We start from the raw sequence: 16,436 nt of genomic DNA on the forward strand, positions 1-16,436 counted from the left end.
ACCGAAGGCAGTAAGAGTAATGTAAGGGTTCTGTCCGTGCTCGTTAGCACACAGTGGAGAGAGAAACTTCTTAGATGTGAGGAGGGGGTGACAACTTCAGTACAAGTTCATATTTCATGCAGAAAGATTCAATTTCTTACTCATAATTTTTAAAATGTATTTTTAATAGATCTGCTTGAATTTCTAAAAAAAAAAAAAAATCCCAAAATACATCCGTTTTAAACTTAAAATAAAAATCAGGTAAGTTAGGGAGCCCAAAGTCAATACACATTTTAGGTTCTAGTAAATACGCATTAAAAGTGCTTATGGGATCTGCTGAAAGACAGTTTTAAACAAATTAATGTCTCTATCACATACTTGGGTCAGAAGTCAGGATTACCCGGCTATTAAATGTTTACTTTGCTTCCAGTTCAGTTCCTGATACTAAGAACTAAAGCATGAGATAAAGATTCAACAGGACAATAAATATTCCACTGTGCTCTATGAATAGCTACAGTAACCAGCAAACAAAACAGTAGGGAAAACTGCCTCAAAGATTAAAAAATTGTTAAAAAATGGAAAATTAAAAAATCTCCCCCTGGCCTAAGAGCTACCTGTCGTATAAGCGTCATATAATCTCAATTATAAACAAGTTATGCAGCAAAAGTTTAGTTTTAGGCCGATTACTTGGACCTTCCCACCTTTCAGTGCGATTCGTAAAAGCCTATTTATGAAACATTCATTTCAGTGTAAAATTTCAATTACGGTGATGTTAAAACAGGCTTTAATAGGGTAAGTTAATTGAAACGTACTTAGTTCAAAGTCCAACTGAAACTTTAAAAACTCTAATGTAATAAGATTTTGATTTCCTGAGTGAATGGAATCGATGTTCTGGACTCTACCTTGGGGTGAAGTCAGAGCTGTCCAAGGCGTTTCTCTGGGCAGCAGTTAAGACAGGATCTGAGGGCAGATCGTCCACAGGTTCAGCTACAGGAAAGGAAAAAAACCCTCAGAATTACATAGTTAGCATGTTTCCAACACTGCTTCAGGAATTATGAGCCACAAATAAATGTTTAAGTTTAACCACAATTTTCCTTATTACTTATAGAGAAATCTTAGCATATTTAATTTTCTCCTTAAATAATTTTCAAAAGGACAGATTTTCTTTAAACTGTTCTTGGAAGTGTTCTGGCTTAAAAAATCCACTTGACTGGGGCTTCCCTGGTGGTACAGCGGTTAAGAATCCGCCTGCCAATGCAGGGGACACAGGTTTCAGCCCTGGTCTGGGAAGATCCCACACACCAAGGAGCAACTAAGCCCGTGCACCACAACTACTGAGCCTGTGCTCTAGAGCCCGCAAGCCACAACTACTGAGCCCACGTGCCACAACTACTGAAGCCCACGCGCCCTAGAGCCTGTGCTCTGAAGCAAGAGAAGCCACCGCAATAAGAAGCCCGCGCACCGCAAAAAAGAGTAGCCCCCGCTCGCCACAACTAGAGAAAGCCCACGCGCAGCAACAAAGACCCAACGCAGCCAAAAATAAATAAATGAATTTAAAAAAATCCACTTGATTAAGGCTAATTGGGAAAAAAAAGGCTTAATATAAGATAAATAAACGTATTTAAAACAAAAATAAACGAGTGTCTAATTTTGCTAAAAGCTTTCACAGAACTTCAGTTACACATGGTCACTTTTACATCTATGAAATAGTTGGTATTTTGGTAATCAATTAGAGACAGAATTTCATTAGTTAGTAATTAAAACCACTGGTATAGTTTACATTTTTGTAAATAACGCTCATTTATTTTTTGCTTTGGAGGCCTAATGTAACAGCTGTTGAATATATTGAATAGTGGGCTTCACAGATGAGATCACACAAAGCGACGTACATGAAAACTCCATGTTAACGGTGAAAAGCTGTACAGTATCGTTTGGGGTAACTACTGAAGACACCTGGCTTTACGCAGTGGCCTTCGGGAAGGGCCTCAGCTGCTCTCTAGGTCTGCCTCGTTACACGACAGCTCTGCCCTAAGCAGCTCGGAGGCACAACAGGTTAAACACTCATTTCCTGCATGTTTTACAGAATTTGGCCTGGGACGCAGTGGGCCAGCCGACTGAAGGCAGCTCCTTCTACTCACCAGACTGGTATCGCCCTCCCACGTCCCTTACCCACTGCCGCCTGAGTACGCAGTTTTCCCTCCTTCTTGATCTCTTGCTCTTCTTTAATATTTTTTGAGGGAAGGGGTGGGGATGGGGAGAAATAAGGGAAAACACAAAAATGGGCACCAAGGAAAGCAGCTAGCTAGCTGGGAGGCACAGTAATCCCACTTCGTGCTGGGCAGACCGCTGGCAGCAGCAGAACCCAGAGTTATGACGGGGGCAAGTTCTCTAGTGGGCCCACACTTATCATGTGGAATTGATTTTCCCCTACAGAAATTAAACTCTGGTCTTATAATGGAAGCTGATGGAAAATTTGTTCTGCTTTAGAGAAAATACAGAGAGATTTTTTTTTCTTCATTTCCAGAGATCTTTACAGTAACTTACCCCTTTATTTCTTACCAGTGTCCTTATTATGAGCAATCAATAGATCGTGGTACCGTAACAATCACAAAACCTACTAGGGTTAAGAATAAATATAACAAGCCCCTGTATGGTTTAAGGGCAAGCTCAAATTACAGATTAAAGCCAAGCCATAATTTGAGTGGCTTCTGGGCAACAATGTTAAAAACTCAGACTCTAACAGGGAACAAAAAGCTAGGGATGGGGGTAAAAGATGCAAAGAGAGGAAAGTGGGAAAACAGTTAAAGCTACAAGTTCCACAGCATAAGCCATGGAATGCAGGGCTATTCTCGCCACCCCCTTTGCCTCCCCTACACCATGTCTGTCACGGAGAATTTAGTAGCTTTAAACGTTGAGAGAGACTTTATCAAGGCTAGACTAGGAAACAGCAACAGGCTTCCCTGTAAAAGAATAACCAGGTGAGGCTATCTGAACGCTCCATCCTGCTTGTTTACGGGAACATTGATCACCTCCTTGCGGACGAGCATCGCGGGGCTGGACGAAGGAGGGCTTCACGACCTCAAACCACCAGAAGAGCTCCGCCATGAACACCAGGTAGTTACTCTGTGCGAGAGGCAAGAAGTTAGGAGAGAAAGCAGGTAACGCCCGACCAGAAAGCAGTGACAGGGAGTTACCTATTAAAACACAGCTCGAAATAGCACTCACCCATCAAAAGCTGTGATTTTTTTTTTAAAGAAATGATAAAGCTTATAATCCCTAAGGTTGTGCCGTGGGTTACCTTCTCAGAAGCTTTCCATTCTCAGTTATATTCCTTTCTCCTGTATGTTTCTTCTTCTCCTCAGCTGAGTCCTTCCTGCTTGGCTTTTACACGTGCTCAAACCTCTGCCACTGAACGCAGCCGAAACCGGCACGCGATCCTTCACCCTCCGGCATGCGCCCACGTGGCCTGCTCATCGCTTCGGACTTCTGTAACACCGGCCTCTCCCAACAACCTGCTCTCAGCCCTCCTCTCCCTAATCCACTCCAGTCTGGCACTCAGGCGCCCTCGCTCTGAGCCAGCATTTGCTCAGGTCACCAATGTCTGTGTCACTAAATGAAACAGATTTTTTCGTCTTCGTTGCCCCCAAGCCCTCAGCAGCATTCGATACCCCTGATGTCTGAAAACTGCCGCCCACACCCACCAGCTATCGAACGGCCCCCAAAGGCACAACTGCACTTGCACATGCACTTTCTGTTTCTCTCACTGTGCCCGCCGTCTTCCCCACAAGTCCGATCAGATCCCATCCTTATTTCCCTGAACGGCAGCCACCTTCCCGGCGCACAAAGCAAACCTGGGAGTCACCGCGACACCGGCCTCTTTCTCCCCTCATACCCGATTCACCGCCGAGGCCTGCAGGTTCTGCGCCTCAACAGCCCTGGAATCCCCCCACTTCTCTCCACCTGCAGCGTCACTACCCTCACTCAAACTGTTTCCGCCTCTTGGTTAGCACACGGGCATTTCTTCTTCGGCTTATGAAGCCAAACTTTTCAAAATGCAACGCCCCTTCCCCCGCTCGCCCTCGCCCTTGGGAGACTGACGATAGTTTACAAGCGGGTACCTGATTGGGTCCCTTTTCAGTTTCCCCAGCTTCATCTAATACCATATTCTCCAGGGTTCCTCATCTTACCCATCAGACTATATGGTCAAAAGGACAAAGCTGTGCTCACTACTACATCTTCAGTGTTTAAGACAGTGCCTGGTACATAATAGATGTCCAATAAATATGTATTGAATGAACATATAAATGAATGAATAAACATATTATAAGAAAGGCCAGTCACTGGCAAAGCATCGAAATGTTGATACGGAATATCTCTGGGTAGTACGATGATTGTGATTTATAGTTTTTCTTTATACTTATCTCATAGTATACTTTCTAAAACCAAAGTATAAAATTATATCTAAAGCATCGGTGCTAGGTTCCAGCTCTACTAGTGCAGTTCACTGAAAGCTGTGTATATCTTTTGGAAGAACACTGTTTAAGTACCCCATAATTGTCTGTTGATAGGAAATTAATTACTATCTTAAGGACCCTGGAGCTCAACATCACTAATCATCAGGGAAACGCAAATCAAAACCACAAGCAGATACCAGCTCACACCTGTCAGAATGGCCATCGTCAAAAAGATAAGCGATAACAAGCGCTGATGAGGGCGTGGAGAAAAGGGAACCCTTGTGCATTGTTGGTGGGGATGTAAAATGGTGCAGCCACTATGGAAAACGGCATGCAGACTCCTCAAAAAATTAAAAATAGAACCACCATATGATCCAGCTATCTGGGTACATAAGCAAAGAAAATGAAAACAGATCTCTTGAAGAGATATCTGCACTTCCATGTTCACTGCAGCCAAGACATGGAAACGACCCGAGTGTCCACCAGCAGATGAATGGATGAAGATGTGGTGTACGTGCAGCCACAAGAAACAAGGGAGGTCTGCCATTTGCAACCACACAGACGGATCTCGAGGGCACTGTGTGAAGTGAAATAAGTCAGACGGAGAAACACAGACACTGTACGGCATCACTTGTACGTGAAATCTGAAAAAGCCAGACCCACAGAAACAGAGTGGTGGTTCCCAGGGACTGGGGTAGGGGAAATGCGGGAGTACTGGTCAAGGGTGCAAACTCCCAATTATAAAATGAATACGTTCTGGGGATCAAATAATTATAGTTAATGATAACTGTATTATATACATGAGAATTGCTGAAAGAGTAGATCTTAAATGTTCACAACAAAAATGGTAATTATGTGACGTGATGAGGGTGCTGACTGATACTATGGTGATAATCTTTCTGCTGTATATAGGTGAATCAAATCAACAGGCTGTACACCTTAAACTTATACGATGTTATACGTCAATTATGGAAAAAATTTATTTTAAGCACCTTGGTAAGATAACTGTCCTAATAACATAACTGTAATGTGTCTGGCCACTAGATGTCAGCATAGTAAGAAATAATTTTCCCAGTAACTAGTTTATGAAGAGAATGTCTTTCTGAATTTATGATGATTAAACAGCAATAAATCTGTCACTATGTTCCTGGAATGGTACCAGATTAATTTCATTTAAGAGCTCTTCTTTGCTTCTTTCCGTTAAGACAGTCATGCAGCTGTACATTAACGTTCTTAAACACTGTAAATGACATCAAAGAATACAAACATATGGGACATAGAATAAAAAGTAAAAGTATGCTTTAACTCCTCTCCCTCAAATCCTAATACTGCAGTCAGAAGAAACCACTGTTAACAGTTCCGTGTTTATCTCTCTACAGACCTCTTCCCACGCCTCTGTATGTGTGCAGATGTGCATACAAACAGAAAAAGGATTTTTAAAATATATGTAAATTGCATCATGCCGCACATAGGGCGTGCTCCCCGCACGCTTCCCTCAGTAACTCCTAGCGAGCTTTCCGCCTCAGTAAGATACCCCTGCCTCCTTCAAACAGCTGCCTTACAAGACGTTTCAAGTGTGGCCCTCCCAAGGTGGACTGCAGCCAACTCTTCACCACCACGAACAATCCTTATACGTCCTTCTGTGCACTTTGAATGTGGTTAGACAACGCCCATCTGCCCTCTAAAAAGAGCACACCAGTTTACAAGTCCGCCACGAGGGGAAAAGAGGGCTCACTCCCTACTCCCCACAAACAGCTGTTACTCAAGTTAACAAATGACAAGGCGGCCAGCACCATGGACCGAGCAACCTCTTGCGGGCCTAGAGCCTTAAAATACTCATTTGAGGTCAAAACTGTGGTTCTGATAATTTAGCAGAGAACACAGAAAGTGACCAAAGTCTTCTCTGCAGGTAAGTATCTATTTTTAAAGTGCCCGATTGAAGAAAATGTCTTTGTATCCGGATCACGCCCAGACTAAGTTGATCTAAACGTCAGGGATATATGTTATTTATTGGAAGTCCAAGGTATACAACTTAAGCAAATGTAACCTTACAATTCAATGTATTTAACGAGGTCATTTTTTTTCTTTGAGATCTCAGTAAAAGTATTTAAAATTTTTAATAGGAAGCGCCAGAAAAAGTATTAAGATAAATATGAAAATATCTCCTAACTTCCATTTTGGTAAAAACGGCAAAGCGTAAACATTCAAAATCAGTCCAGGTTTTTCTTGTGATGTGCTGGACAGTGGGGAGTGAGCGCTATTCTGGTCAACAGGGGCAGTGGCTTATTCTGGAAACGCCGTTGCCCCTGGCTCCGTCAATCTGCCTCGCGGTAACCGAGAAACGGGTACAGGAAAAAGAGAGAGGCCGGAGAACAACAATTTAAAGCATCACAAGGCACTAGCATTGCGCTGGGAGGGGTCCTTTGGCAGCTTCTATGAAGGTGGGCATCGCAGGCACAATTAGGACTGACATAAAGCTGTCCCTCTCGGACGTCAAACAAATCGATTGTAAGATCACTTATTCCTAAAGCCTTTAAACAGAAGTGTTAACTTCAGGCAGGTGTACGAGAGCCGTGAAGGAATTCTGCAGCTGCAGCTGCCGGTGACAACAAGGGCAGCGTTCCCACCATGAAGTTCTGGAACCTGTAGCTCAGAAGCCATCACGCCTTAGACACGCGTCTGTCTTCACCACTAGAAAGAACGCCCTGAAAGGACGGGGGGTGGGGGGTGTCTTTGTGTTGTCTGCTGAGTTATCCCAACCACCTAGAACACTATGAGGCGCTCAATAAACATTTCTTGAAAGAAAGGCACTCACTAAGCAACGGCCCTGAAGCTGAGAGGTCATGTGATGTCCTGAAGCAAGGGACAAGCGTATGGCTAGTAAATGCGATGACTTCCTAAAAGGTTCACTTCCAGGTAACTGTGATATTTCCTTCCCTCTTCCTTTCCCAAGGCTCTGCCTCAAGTTCTGGGACCTGAGGGCCCCTTCTCCCCAGACAGAGTCCACAGTCCTGCTGAGTGTCCCGAGCGGCCACACCTCCTGCACGCTCCCCACAGGCGGCAGCAGCCCTCCAGGACCCAGAAACGCTTACTGGCTCGTCCTCTGTTTTGCTAACAACATCAGAACAGTGGTTTAATTCTGTACTATGACATTAAGTTTAGCTTTGCACTACAAAAGAAACCTGTAGCTAACAGTGTAGGTTTTTAAGAAATAAGAAATAAAATAAAATCTGCAGAAAAATCAAACAAAAACGATTTTTTCAAGAGTTCTTTTGCCTGAAATTACAGTTAATTTTGTAAGCTTAAAGCAGCTATACTGTTTATGTACCTGGTTATATGTTTTTTCAGCAAACTTGAACAAACAAAGGGGAAGAGGATGGGTGAAATACCTTTATGGAGGAAGCGGCGTACAGCATGTCCTCCAGGGCGAAATGGCAACACTGGTTCAAATATTCTTGGCAAAATTCTTGAATCAGCTGCAGATTATAGAGGCTATCAGCCAATGACATGGTTTCTTTCAAGCAAATATCTTCAAACAGGAAAAGAGCCAGGGTTAATTCTGATAATGTACATTTCATGTTCATTTTGTAATTATTACCTTAATACAGATACACAGCTACGTAGAATCTGTCTGACCCACACATGTAACGGCAGTGATCACTGCACAGAGGCTTAGAGACCAAGCACTCCTTCGCTCAACTACTTCCTAGAATTATACACAAATGTTCTTCTTAAAGGAAGCCGTCATTACTTATTAAATTTACCGTCTTAAATATTTCTTACCATCTATCCGCAGTTTGGAGACATTTCAGTGGAACACTTACCTTCTAATCTGACGACACCAGGACAGTAAAAATGAATAAGGGCAGCTAACGCACAGCCATCCGAGCCGTCTTTCAACAAATTTTCTACCAACGGAATGCAAGGCAGTTGCTTAAGCAATGTCTGCTCTTTCCTGTAACGAGCCTACATTAAAAAAAAAAAAAAAGAGGTGAAAATGAATAAGTACTAAGTAACATACAGGAAAAGGACAGTATTGTAGATTCCAATGTATCAGTAATAAAATATAAGTCAAGAGAAATGAGAACTACTCACCAACATCCTTCTTTTCTAAACATCACCTAGACCTCACTTTACCAACAGCACTTTGGTTCTGAAGCCAAGTACTTAACGTAACATTACAGCGCTCATTTATGTGAAATTCACTTAGCCTAATTTACATGTGAAAGCATCACAAAACGGATCTTGAATATTTGTTATCCAAATCATCAGTTCTGCTCTTTTGCAGATGATGAAATGCTTTCACTTTAAGGGTAGACTTCACTTAGACCACACGTTCTCACATGGCAAGAGTGAGACTCGAGCTGAAAGAACGAGGAGAGGCATCAGAGTTGGGAGAGCGGGCAGAGGAACGTGAAACCATTCTTAAAGGAAATGTGGCGAGAAGAAACATCACTTTAGGAACTGGAATGATATTCAATACCATGAAGATATTCTGGCTCCTCATCTGAATGCTGAGACGATGCCAATAAAGTGTAACGACTTGGCAACTGAAAAACACCCTCCTGGTTGAGGTCGCATTAACCAATAACAGAGCAAGTACGAGGGTTTCTGCTCCCTCGCAGAAAAACAGATGAAATTCTTGTTTTCTAAAGACTGGCTGGCGTGAGTGGATACAAACGTGTAAGGCGGTTCTCTAGACATGAGACGTGCTGTAGAACTCAGAGGTCACGAGAACGAGCTCTTAAGCCAGATCACCTAGGCTCAAGTCCTGGTTCTGCCACTTCTTAGCTCTGTGATCTTGGACAAGGTACTTCAGTGCTCATTTCTCGCTTTCCCCATCTGTGAACTGGGGACAATCACAGTACCTACTTCACAGCAGCACGAAGGACTACAGAAGATGATGGACAGAAAGTGCGATGCACACACGGGCACACAGCGGGTAATCGCCAGTGGTCAGCTGCTACTAGCTATTAGCTCTCCTCAGGCCAAGAAAAGTAACGCTGAAGGCTTAATGAAGGTGCACCCTGAAGTACTTTCTTAGCAAACTTTACAATTATAGTGGTTACTGATATTTAAACACAGTTTTTTTTAAGTAATCAAAACTAATTTTTCTTCTAACTCCATCTAACCTGATTATATTTCATAATTAAAATACAATTATGAAATATAATACTTTCGTGAGAATAACAGAAAAATATTATAATTTACTGAAAGAGAAAATTTACTATTTGGTGGTGAGGTCAGATTTCCTCTAAATGATATCCCTCAGAAGAGCACACACGTTCAAGGAGACATTTATCCCTATTTCCCTGTCACTGGCTACTCAAGAGCAAGGTTCACGGAACATCTCTTCCTCCGAAGATTTTCAGAGGAGCTTGTTCTTATGAATCAGTGGGGACTAGACATCTGTGTTTAATGGTATGTTCCAAACTCATAGACTACCTATATTCAGAAAAAAAAATCACACAGATACACTACATAAATTCTTTAATTGATTACTGACTTTTACATAATCCTTAGAAAACGTCCTCATTTTGCTGCTGGCAGATGGTTTAAAAATCAGCCATGAAAAAAGAGGAGAGAGGAGGGGAGGAAGGGGGAGAGAGAAAGAAATCAGCCAGTGGCCTCTTCCGGCCTTACGCTGCCCCTCACACTTGGCAGTAAGCACCCTTCCAGGTCCTCTTGGGCCGGCTAGAAACAAAAGAGTCACCTCTTGGGAATCCCCTACATGGGCTGGGCTCAGGGCCAAACTTCCCAGATCTCCAGGTCTACCCTTGTTTTCGGCCCACGGTCTGAACTGGACTGAGCTGAGTGCCCAGAGTCATGGAACAAAGAACTGAGCTGTGTGCTGTGTTGTACCGCACCCTGCACAAGGCACACACAGACACACACGTACAGAGCTTCATAAGGCTGCAGCCACAGAGGCCCAAGGCTTAGACCAATCAGAGGTTTATACGTGGCATGCCGAAACATCTTCCTGAAGATTATATCCCAGGAGAGGCATCAGGTAAACCAACTTTTAATACTCCCTGAAAGTTCATCTGCAGTTCACAAAGGCTACAGAGTCTTTTATACTTGAACATGCTCTATGCCTTACAAACTTACTGCTCTTTCTACAAATGGGGAAATCTGGCATTTAAGAGGGACATACTTTCTATCTTTCAACATTATGGTGCACTTCTAAGTTACATTTCTGTTTCTGAGGGTGTGAAATACTTAAGTGGTCTAACCCCCAGATGTCACCGTGAAAGATCAACTCTTCAAGTCAAACCAGAATTGAATCTAGCTCAGGTCCAGTGCTGGGAGGGACACAGAACCTGTCACTTCTTTATTACACAAAAAGTATCCTCTACAGTTCAGGCCAAAAGGAAATGATCCTTTCGAGAAGATGACTTTACAATACAAATAATTTACATGTGCAATTCATATTCACTTTTACTAACATTATTAGAACTAATGCAAATCTATATCCATACTTTTTTTGTTACCTAGTTACTGATGGTCTGTGAATACTGACAGACTAGCTTACACTTTAAATTATTTTTAAAGCTTCTAATCCAAAATTTGACTAGATTTTAAAAATCTTTCTGTTTTACATTATGATCAAAAACACCTTAAAATCCAATCTCTACTTGTGACTAACAGAATTCTACGTAATGACCATATCGGCAAGACATAAACGATACCATTCTACAATTACACTTCTGGAGAGCAAGTTGAAGAAGCTGTGCAAACTTACTGGAACCAATTTCCAAAACCATTTGGAAGGAGACTTCAGAGGAAGCAGCAGGAAGAAAGGGGAAGCAAAAGGTAAAGGGAAAATTCATCAGAAGTTTTTAAAATTAACAAGTTATAGTAAAGTTTCTGTTAGTCGAGTTCCAAGTTTATAGTTCTCAAAACATTTTTTAAATGTTAATACTTTACAATTTAGCTTAAACTACAGAGGTTCCTAACGATAAAGACCACCACCTTCCCTCCCCTCTCTCCTCTCCCAACATGGATGTGCGTTTTTAGGGTACCCAGGACGTGCTGTGTGCTTCGGCAGCAAAGAATTTTACCTCCCAGTTCTGGGATCACACATCACGTTAGAAACTAAATTTATATCGCAAGAGGGAGTAGAGAGATTCTAGGGCTGGACTTGCAATCATTAAAATTCTTAGACATTAGGAGGCCAAGTCTGATAAGGGAGACTTCTTCCCAGAAGGAAAAGAAGAAAGACTGTTTCACAAGTGCATGAATGAAAGCAAATAACAATGTAGAATTGAACACAATGATCATTTCTTTTAACGACATAAAGAATTTCTTTCAATTAATGGGGGATAAAAAACCAGTTGGCAATTCTCACCAGTTAGTATTTTGATAGAGTCTCTAAGGCAAGTAGCTACTAACACAAAGAGAATGTAAATGTTATTAATTTTACTATCTAGGGGTGTTCCAAAGAATATAATTTCATGTCTTTAAGAAGATGAATATACAATAAGCCCATAATTTCAGATAATATGAGCATAATTTGTAACTGTTTATCTTGGTATTTCCTAGCACAGTTTTCTGGCAGCCCTAAATAAATATTTGTTGAAGTGAACCAAACTAAATGGGGTCTGAGTTAAAATTCATATTCAACTTCTATGCAGAAAGTTTTTCCTACAGAAATTAATAGCACAAATAACATTATTCGGAAAGATAATATAAATGAGGTATTTTCAAGAACTTCAAAGATCAGAAAAATGTCATCTCAAGAATCAGAAAAGTACCAGCTTCCCACAAAGAGATAATATTTCCAATAATGTTTTCTTATTGCATCGGGAAGAATAACCCTAATAATTTTTTTGCATGTATTTGCATCTCTCGTTTAGCCAAAAGTTTTTGGCAGCTGCGGTCATAATAGCCATAAAAAGTGCACGAGCAGGACCAGAGAGCAGGAAGCCCCCGGGAACGCGTCAGGATTCCCAGTGAATGACAGGAATTTCAAAAACAGGAGTTCTCTCGTTTCTGAGACTAGAAGAATCCATAACACAGAAACTGACGATAACAAGAAACTACTATGGATTATACAAAACAGAAGATAAGCAAAGGAGTCTCTCGTGGTTCAAATGAGTCTGCGTTTCTTGCAAAATATTCAATACTTGACCTTTTTACTAATTCAGACAACTCTGAAAGAGCTCCCAGTGGCTGCAGCTGGAGAAACGGAACAAGTCCATACCACAGGCTGGATTGCAGCCCAAACTGCACAACACACACTGGAGCCCATAACAGTACAAATTAACACAGACTGGACTGCAGCACCAAGTACAGAGCACATACACACCCATCCACATCGATACAAATAAACGGCTGACGGACATAAATAGATGGAGAAAGTACGAATCTCACTTACAGAATTCCAGATGGTGTATATACTCTTCCCTTCAGGGAGGGAGCTTAACTTCCCTCTCCTGGAACACGGGGTGGATTTAGTGACCCACTTCCAAAGAAAAGAGCATCAGAGGGGGAAACAGAAACTTTACAGTGAAGGAGACCACTTTCAGCAAGTGGTCAAGGTGGACACCATCAGTGACAAATCGTGTTCATGCTACGTGCTCCCTGATGTGGCGTGATGAGATGTGAAGCCACGTCTGTGGTGTTCTTCTCAAAAGGCCCACAGGCCCAACCTCATCACAGGACACAGGAGACAAACCCCCATTCAGGGACACTGGTAAAACACCTGGTCAGGACACAAACTGGTGTAATGTACATAAAGTCTGTAGTTAGTCAATGAGAATGCACTAAAGCTATTTTCTTGGTGTTGCCAAACAGGCCACGATTACATAAGATGTTAACGTCGGGGGAAACTGGATGAAGCTGTACTATCTTTGGAACTTCTCTGTAAATCTAAAATTATTCCACAACAAAGTTGATTTCAAAAGTAAATACACACGAAATGAGGTGAAGGTGGTCAAAAGGCACAAACAGTTACAAGATAATAAGTACTAGGGATGTGATGTGCAGTGTGCTGTCAACACTGCTGCATGTTATACAGGAAAGCCGCTAAGGGGGTAAATCCCAAGGGTTCTCATCACAAGGAACAGATAGGTTTTTCTATTCCTTTATGCTGTATCTATACGAGAGGATGAATGTTCACTAAATCTATTGCGGTCACCATGTATGTAAGTTAAATCATTATGGCGCACACCCTAAATTTACACAGGGCTGTATGTCAATTAGATCTCAATAAAACTGGGAATGAACGAATCAATGAACAAATGAATAATGATGGACAGAAACAGATTATAACCCATTAAATAAAATAAGAATCCATCAGTTCATACAGATAATAAAGAGAGGATAGGTAGATTGATAAATAGATGAGGTCACATTTGCTTATAATAGAATCCTAACTAATAAACGTAGAAGAAATGATAAAGTTAGAGAAGTGCCCTTTTGTAACCACCATAGTAAAAAGTAACTGAAGTAGGTATCGTCAATAAATGCTAAGTCTAGGAGGTGGGGCAACACTGAAGAGGAACAGAATATTTACAGTCTCAAAGTACCCTCCTCTCCAATTACTTATTACGAAAGGAAAAATAATCATCATGCAGTCAAAAAACCCAAACAACATCTGAACCAACTGATCAAAATTAGTATCACCTAGTAGGGGCAAATGGATATCCCACGCCTCTGGATACAATACTGGGAAAAGGACACACTTTACCTAGTATTCTAGGCTAAAAAAAGCACAACTTAATCTAACGATGAGGAACTATCAGAAGAACTGAAATTGAGGCATATTCTATGAAAATGACCTGTATTCTTAAAAAATGTCAAGGTCACGAATGAAAAAGAAAAGCTGAGGACTGTTCCAGTTTAAAGAAGACGAGAGATAACAACAGCTAAATACCTTACCTGACCCTGGACTAGATCCTGGACTAGAAAAATATATAAAGTTCAATTGGGATGACTGACAAAACTAGAACATAGGCCGTAAGTCTGATCAAAGCACTTTACTGACATTGTTACCTATCCTGTGGTCGTGTAAATGAATAGCTTTCTTCCTAGGAAATATACATTGAAATATTTAGGGGTGAAGGAGTATGATACATGCAACCTTCTTTCAAATGTTTCAGAAAAATGTACACATATATACGTCTGTGTGTGCAACATGTAATGCACAGAGCACACAAAATGTTACACTGATGAATCTGGGCAAAGGACATGTAAGGGTTCTTTGAACTATTCTTGCAACTTTTTGTTAAATCAGAAATATTTCAAAATAAATGTTCTTAACAAGTTATATTAAATCCATCCCAATCCAAATCTTTGTAGGGTCTTGTACCCAAATGCACAAGACTACTGATCTATAAAGCTGCTGAAGAAATCTCATTTTTATAGTACTCTTAGGCAAAGATTAAAATCACGGTACTAGGATATCTAACTAATGTATAAGTTTCTTCAGACCAAATCATCTTTATAAAATATTGCTTGGAGAAAAAAAAGTTATGGTACCATCTCTGAATTTTAAAAATGTTTAAATATATACATAAATGTGAAAGTTTATAAGGAAGAATTTTGTTTTTACAAGAATGTAAATCAAGAATAAAATGATTATATTTCTAGCCAAAGCAAATAGTTCAAATGCCCAAAATCCCACCGTTGGGTAACAGAGCAAGGCTTCATCACCCACTCTGTGCTTGGCAGTGTGCTCTTCATGAGGACCCCTGTACTTCACAGACTATGTGAAATGAACACTTACCTTCACAAAGATTTTCACAATGAGAAAAAGGATAAAATTCATTTGAAAATGAAGGTATTGAATCTAAAACATGGCACAGATGAACTTATCTACGAAACAGAAAGAGACTCACAGACATAGAGAACAGACTTGTGGTTGCCAAGGGGGAGGGGAGATGAGGGAGGGATGGAGTGGGAGTTTGCGATTAGCAGATACAAACTATTGCATATAGGACGGGTGAACAACAAGGTCGTACTGTACAGCACAGGGAACTATATTCAATATCCTGGGATAAACTGTATGGAAAGGAGTATGAATAAGAATGTATATATGTGTATAACTGAGTCACTCTGCTGGACAGCAGAAATTAACACAACATTTTGTAAATCAACTAGACTTCAATAAAAAAGTAAATGAAAACAAATAATAAAAGAGGAAAAAAATGAAAATGAAGGTATAAATGCTATGCTTGTGCTCAAGTAAAAATGTGTACTGACCCAAATATTTAAGTGAAGCACACTCATTCATTCATTTACTCAATCACTCACTCAGCAAATACTGGCTGTGAGGTCAGTATGTACAATTCCATGGGCCAAGTGCTGTGAAAAAGTCAGAGTGACGTGATCCAGTAGTGTCTGGATACCATAGTTTGCTTTTCTTAAAGGTCACTTAATCTGCAGTTGTTTGGAACACAAATAGCATTTTTTTCCATAGAAACAAGGTTTACTGGATCCTATGTCAGCATATAAAATCCCCATTTAGTTCATAATGTGTATGCAAAACTACAGAATTAAATCATATATATAATAAACGAGGTTTCCATGGAAATCCTGTAACGCAGGATGATGCTGAACCTTATTCCTGATCAGAGCCAGGAGCAAAATGGGGGGTGGGGGGGGGCAGGATTAAATCCATCTCTAGGGCAAGGATTTCTACTACTAAGGGGAGGGAAAGAGCAAGGGGGGAAACTGGAAAGGGCTGGGGGACTCAAGGGACAAGGCGGGGGCAGAGCTTGGGGGGAAGCAGGGAAGCGGGTGCAGATCTCCACTGGGGAAGGTGGTCAACAAAGACAAGAATCAAGCCCAGGGAAACCACTGTGACCCCAAGCACCAGACTGAGACAGAAGTGTAGGTGGTCTCCGCACAACTTGCCTGGCGCAGCTGGTGATGCACAAACCAGCTTTTTCCCTTTCCCTCCTCCGGTCTCCTCTCTTACAGAGTATCAGTAACTAGCAGCATTCGCCCAAAATGAACAGAAGTGCTGTATAATAATGAAGAGACTTAAAATAACCCAGA

General features: G+C 41.3%; 1 protein-coding gene across 4 annotated transcripts in view; it reads right to left on the minus strand.

Moving 5' to 3' along the window:
* The window catches only part of CAMSAP2 (calmodulin regulated spectrin associated protein family member 2), a 98,680-nt gene that overhangs the window by 16,461 nt on the left and 65,783 nt on the right, over nt 1–16,436 (minus strand). For all 4 annotated transcript variants that reach the window (XM_060126665.1, XM_060126660.1, XM_060126652.1 and 1 more), the window contains 4 exons: nt 8,258–8,399; nt 7,823–7,962; nt 3,009–3,102; nt 882–966 (listed from right to left, as the gene is read on the minus strand). In XM_060126665.1, coding sequence (XP_059982648.1) covers nt 882–966; nt 3,009–3,102; nt 7,823–7,962; nt 8,258–8,399 — 461 coding nt within the window. The remainder of the gene's footprint in view (nt 1–881; nt 967–3,008; nt 3,103–7,822; nt 7,963–8,257; nt 8,400–16,436) is intronic.

The sequence above is a fragment of the Lagenorhynchus albirostris genome, chromosome 2 (genome assembly GCF_949774975.1).
Source record: "Lagenorhynchus albirostris chromosome 2, mLagAlb1.1, whole genome shotgun sequence".
Lineage (NCBI taxonomy): Eukaryota > Metazoa > Chordata > Mammalia > Artiodactyla > Delphinidae > Lagenorhynchus > Lagenorhynchus albirostris.